We start from the raw sequence: 6,336 nt of genomic DNA, 5'->3' as shown, positions 1-6,336 counted from the left end.
GGGTTTGAACCGCCAGCCTTCTGGTTAGCAGTCAAGTGCCTGAGGCACTATGCTACCAGAGCGCCCTCAGAATGTATTAGGACTTGGTTTCTAATGCCCATAGCACTTATCACCCTATACAATACTCTTATCACATTTGACCCCAACTAGCTTGATGCAAAGGAGCCCTGATGGCACACTGGTTAAGTGTTTGGCTGCTACTTGAAAGGTTGGCAGTTCAAACTCTCCAGTTACTCTGCAGAAGAAAGATGTGGCAGTCAGCTTCTATAAAGATTACTGCCTATGGGGCAGTTCTCCTCTCTCCTATAGAGTCACTGTGAATTCGAATCAATTTGATGGCAATGGGTTAATTATCTTGTTGCAAGATCTTTGAGATTAGGGCTGTCTCGTTTGACTTTTTATTTTTCTTGATACGTAGCATAATAACAGGTGCCCAATGTTTTAAAAGGAGTCCTTGGATGGGGCAAATGGTGAAGTGCTCTGCTGCTAACTAAAAAGTGGGAGGTTCTAACCAGCCCAGACACACCTTAGAAGAAAGGTCTGGAGAGTCCTTCTGAAGTCTATGGGATGCAGGTCTGCTTTGTAACACATGAGGGCACCCTGTGTGGTCACTGCAGGTCCACCTGTAACACATGAGGTCACCTAGTGTGGTCACTTGATGGCAACTTGTTTGTTTTGGGTTTTAATGTTTTATAGATTAATGAAGTTGTTTTTTGGTACAGTTTGTCTTTTAATCTTAAGTAATATCCTTTTAAAACCAAAAGGCAATTTTCTCCTCAATAGGTGGCTTAGAACTGATTCACATGGAGCTGCATTATTTATATACACAAGGTTTAGGATGTGTCGATTGTTGCCTTCCAGTTGGTTCTGAATCATAGCAGCCCCCTGCGTGCAGAGTAGAACTGCTCCGTAGGATTTTCAAGGCTGTGACTTTTCAGAAGCAGATAGCCAGAATTGTCTTCTGAGGTACTTCTGAGTGAATTCAAATTACCAACTTTTTGACTAGTTTAGGGTAGTGATTCTTAAGCCTTTTTTGAATCATAAACCCCTGTGAGAATCTAAGGAAAATGGCTCTCCCTTAGAGATATCAAGTTAAGAATTCTTGGTTTGGAGAAATGGTGAGAATAGCCTTTCTTTGTGGTCCACCAGGCTCCTTTTTCTATCTGCTCCCAGATACCCTCAAGCAGTGGTCCACCCACTGTTGGGGTATCAGTTGTGTCTCTTAGGCAAAGACCACATGACTTTCAGAACCTTTATTCATTATCTGCTTGCTGGGTTCCTTTGCTATGGTCCCTGATTACCCAAACATCTTTACCTGTTTGTTCTGGTTACCTAGTGCCACTCTGACAGGAATATACCACAAATGGGATGGCTTGAACAAACAGGAGTTTATGCTTATAATTTGGAGGCTTTAAGTCCAAGTTCAAAGTGCTCTAGGGGCTGGGTGAAAGCCCCTCAACCTTGGACTTCAGCTCTGCCTCTTGCTCCTGGCCCACTGAAACTAGAGGCATCTCTTCACTCAGGCAGCTACTGGTTGCGGAGGCCAACAAGCCCAAGGTCGACAAATAAAATGGCAGTCCCGATGTCACCAAACCACACAGCAGGCCATTAGTTCAAGTCCATTGTAAGTCCCAAGGTCGGCAGAGCATGGCAGGCTGCTGAACAACGACACAGCTACATGCAGGGTTCAAGCGTGCCATAAGCTAGAGACCATTCCCAAAGCTGCTTCTTGTATATGGGACGTAGACCACATAACCAAAGCACCTACTCAGCTGCTTGTGGTAGATCCCACCATGGAGCTGATTGCCAGTCTCATCATGAGGAATAACTACCACCAGCTGCCTGGCCACTCAATGAGACCTAGCCAAGTTGACACACAAACTTAACCACTACACTGTTGTTTGTGGGACTTTTTGGAGTCACCTGCCCTACTTCAGTGGATGTATCTAGTTCAACCCTTCCCATTGTGACTTCTTATTGCTCAAGCTGACAAACAGCTCTCTATTTTCCTTTTTGGCTTGGCCAAGAAGATACAATAACAGAGGACTTGGAGACAGATCAGATGAAGGGCCTCTTCTTGTTGTTGACAGTGAGGTATCTCCCCCACCCCCCCAAAAAAGATAAAACACATGAATATTTGAAAGAACCTACCCCATCGCTTCAGTAACTTTGGTCTTTGTATCTTCTTGGGATGTTTCTGGAGAAGCATTTCCATTTGGAAGAAATCTTTGTATTTCAGAGAAAAAGACTAATTTTGGCTTATCCAACTGTGGGTAGTAAAGAGGAACTATGTGATGCATTGTCTCAGAGTCACCTGTAGCATACAAAGAATTAAGAGCATTCTGCTTTGAAACTAATAACTAAATTGTGGAAATGACATATCACAGTATTAAAATACCTACAATATATTTTATGAAATAGAATTAAATAAAGCTAAACAGATCCTCAACACTAAAGTTACTATCCAAGATAAGATACCATAGTTTCACTAAAAACCTATACAGGAAAGTTTATAGTAAACTCTCCTAGACAAAATGGGTATGCCAACACTGATATAATAACGGCCCTAGCATTTTGCTGTTCTGAGTCAATTTATTTTTTCAAAGTATTTAACTTTTAGGACACAGATGAGTCATCTTTAATTTATGGAATATGCTCTTACCTTTATTTTGGCACTTAAACAAAACAAAACAAAAAAACCCAAAGCACATTGCCATCAAGTGCGTTCTGACTCACAGCAACCCCGTTGGGTTTCCAAGGCTATAAATCTACAGAAGACTGCCTCTTCTTTCTTCCATGGAGCGACTGGTGAATTTGAGCCACCACCCTTTTGGTTAGTAGCCAAATGCCTTAACCACTACACTAAATAGCTCCTTTGGCACTTAACATTCCTTGCCACTTACCTGTTTACAGATCCTCCTTCCTTTCTAGAAAAGACTTCCTTTTGAGAGGGGACCGTCTTGTTCAACTCTAATTCCCAGTGCCTAGTACAGACCTGAGCATATCCATGGTACTCAATAAATGTTTATCAAATGAGTAAATGAAGGTTTCCATGTTGTTGTTGTTAGGTGCCATAGAGTCGTCTCTGACTCATAGCGACCTTATGCATGGCAGAATGAAACACTGCCCGGTCCCGCGCCAACTCCACAATCCTTGCTATACTTGAGCCCAAGTATATGTTTCCATAAAAGCACTAAAGAAATAAATGCTAAAGGATATGCATATAGTGTGAGTTTTGTTTAAGTGTTTGATTATGTTTCCAAATTTCAATTACACAGTTACATAGCTATATTTAGGACAAGATTTTTTATTATAAGATCCTTGAAGTCAGAGGTCATAATCCCCATGCTTTTACCATAATCCCCAAACCATGAGGCTATCAGAAATATGTAAAATATGTTTTAAAAAAATGTACAAGGTTTGGAAGTGCAAAAATTACTCTCTTCCTAAGAATTCCTGTTCACTTACAATGTATTTGGTTGTACAGAGTTGCCTTCAAAAGATTCATTTTAGTGTTTTGAAAGATATGAAAAGCATATTATAGATTTTTTAAATAGACAGTACATCTCTAGATTTTAATTCGCATTTTCCTTTTTAGTTAAAGCAGTAATAAAAGACCCTTGGCGTAAAGATCATATAGTACGTTATTAGCTACACAGTTAAGACTAGAATTTTTGAGCATTGCATACACACATCCAGAAATGGTACTGGTTGTAAGCCTGAGAGGCTCAGATCTATAACTTTTGTTTGGATAGAGTTGACAAACATAGCAAGGGAGTACCCACAACTAGTCAAGGGAGAATAATTAGTGTCTTAGTTATCTAGTGCTGCTATAGCAGAAATACCACAAGTGGGTAGCTTTAACAAATAGAAATTTATGTTCTCATGGTTTAGGAGGTTGGAAGTCCAAATCTGGGACCCCGCTCTAGGCTTTCTCTCTCTGTCAGCTCTGGAGAGGGTCCTTGTCTCTTCTGTTTCTGTTTCCGGGCTCCTTGGAGATCTCCAAATGGTTTGGCATCTTTCTTCTGCCATCTCTGCTTGCTTAATCTGCTCCTTTTATATTTTGTAAAAGATTAATTCAAGACATACCCTACACTAATCCTGCCTCATTTAACATAACATAGACAACCCAGTCTCAACTGGAATTATAGCCACAGGGATACAGGTTAGGATTTAAAACATATTTTGGAGGGACACAATTCAATTTGTAACAAGTAGGTATTCCTGAGAAAAACTCAGATAACTTTCTGCTGCAGCTAATTTTAAATTTTATTTTAATTTAACTCATCTTAGGGTTCATCTTTTATTACACAGTGAAACCTGTGAGAGTTGGAACTCAACTGGACTGCCTTATTTTTCTGGGTCTCACAAATTTTCCACTTTTGACAAGGTGGAGTCTTACCACTTTTCTATCACTTGTTTTAGTGGAAAGTATTTGAGTTACCCTTCCGACAGGTTTCTGCCTTACAGAGATTCCAGCTTTCCCAGGTGTTGCTGTAGTAATTTATATAATATTTTATATTTGAATTATTGCTGTTTAGGAGCCATTGAGGCAGCCTGGACTCATAATGACCTAATGTACAACAGAAGAAAACATTACTTGGTCCTGTGCCATCCTCACAATAATTGCTATGTTTGAGCCCATGTTGCAGTCATTATTTAAGTCCATCTCACTGAGGGTCTTCCTCTTTTCAATGACCCTCTACTTTACCAAGCATGATGTCTTTTTCCTGCAACTGGTCTTTCCTGATGACATGTCCAAAGTCTTGCCATCCACACTTCTAAGGGGCATTCTGGCTGCATTTCGTCCAACAAACAGGCTTGTTTGTTCTTCTGACACTCCACAGTACATTCAATATTCTTCGCCAACATCTCAATTCGAATGAGTCAATTCTTCTTCAGTCTTCTTTTTTCATTTTCCAGCTTTTGCATGTATATGAGGCAATAAAAAATACTATGGCTTGGTCATGTGCACCTTAGACATCAAAGTGACATCTTTGTTTTTTAGCACTTTAAAAAAGTCTTTTGCAGCAGATTTGCCCAATGCAATATGTTGTTTGATTTCTTGCCTGCTATTTCTGTGGGCACTGATTGTTGATCTAAGAAGAATGAAACCCTCAATTTCTTCACCACTAATCATGATGTTCTTTGTTGCAGCAGTTGTAAGGATTTTTTTTTTTTTTTTTTATGTTGAGGTGTAACTCCTTTTGAAGGCTGTAGCCTTTGATCTTCATCAGTAAGTACTTCAAGTCTTCTTCACTTTCAGCAAGCAAAGTTGTGTCATCTGCATATCTCAGGTTGTTAATGAGTCTTCTTCAAATCCTGATGCCATGTTCTTCTTAGTATAGTCCAGCTCTTCAGGTTATTTGTTCAGCATATAGATGAAAAATTAAGTTTAAAGAATACAACTCTGTTGCACATTTTCTAAAATGTCAATTTTCTTTCTTAATAAATTATCCTACATTTTTTCCCTAGGTCTTTTTTACTTACAAAAAAATATTTATTTCCATATCACATTTTTACACATCTGCAGATTTTTCTAAGTTCCCACTAAACCAAAGTGAATTTCTAAGAAAAGCAGACATTATTGTCTTTATTAAAAACAAACAAGCAAAGATGGAGAAATAGGCAGACAAGCGACACGGATCCTCTTCAACAAAGAAAATAAAAAACAATTGACAGATACAGAAGATAATCCTGGAGCCCTGAGCTTTGAAAGGAAGTATACAGAAGTGGATTAGGCCCCAACTAGTAGAAAAACCTAAACGGAAACAGTGAGTACAGAAACAGTTGAAGCTGCAGACTGTCAGCTACTCTGACGGGACAGACAGCCTGAATTATTCCAAGTGGTGTTGGGACCTGAGAATTGACCTAAAGATCAGCCCTGTTCACCAAAGGCTGCAGGGACAACTGCTCTTGTGGGCTATGACTAGGAAGGGAAACAACAAGGAGGGAGACAACCTGAGCTGTTGACTTTCCGCTGTCTGAAGGATGCAGCCATTTTGATTGTTTATGAGTGGCAGCCATTTTAGATACTTAAAGTGAATGAGGGTGCAGTCATTATGAATGTTTACAAGTGGTGGCCATTTTGGATACTTAAAGTGACTGAGGGTACAGCCATTTTTGAAACTTTACACATGGGAACCATTTTGGATTTTAAAGTGATAGCATTCTCATTCGGATTCCAGGGACCTAAGAATAGGCTCTGTTTGCCAAGGTCGGCAGGGACATATGAGCGCCTGACAACAGGAAAGCAGACAGGTGGTGAGTGTATAAGTGCTGTCAACTACTGAATAGAGGAGCACAGTACCCTGCTTGTGTAGATAACATACAAAA

At 39.8% G+C, this 6,336-nt stretch overlaps 1 protein-coding gene across 1 annotated transcript in view; it reads right to left on the bottom strand.

Annotated features, from left to right (window-relative positions):
• PPP1R42 (protein phosphatase 1 regulatory subunit 42) overlaps positions 1 to 6,336 on the bottom strand; it is a 91,977-nt gene that overhangs the window by 10,995 nt on the left and 74,646 nt on the right. Inside the window, exons 7-8 of the mRNA XM_007949743.1 lie at positions 2,152 to 2,314; positions 527 to 623 (exon numbers count right to left, since the gene is read on the bottom strand). Coding sequence (XP_007947934.1) covers positions 527 to 623; positions 2,152 to 2,314 — 260 coding nt within the window. The remainder of the gene's footprint in view (positions 1 to 526; positions 624 to 2,151; positions 2,315 to 6,336) is intronic.

The sequence above is a fragment of the Orycteropus afer genome, unplaced genomic scaffold (assembly GCF_000298275.1).
Source record: "Orycteropus afer afer isolate SDZICR_OR568_19922 unplaced genomic scaffold, OryAfe1.0 scaffold00252, whole genome shotgun sequence".
Lineage (NCBI taxonomy): Eukaryota > Metazoa > Chordata > Mammalia > Tubulidentata > Orycteropodidae > Orycteropus > Orycteropus afer.
This window is presented reverse-complemented; position numbering and strand designations above follow the sequence as displayed.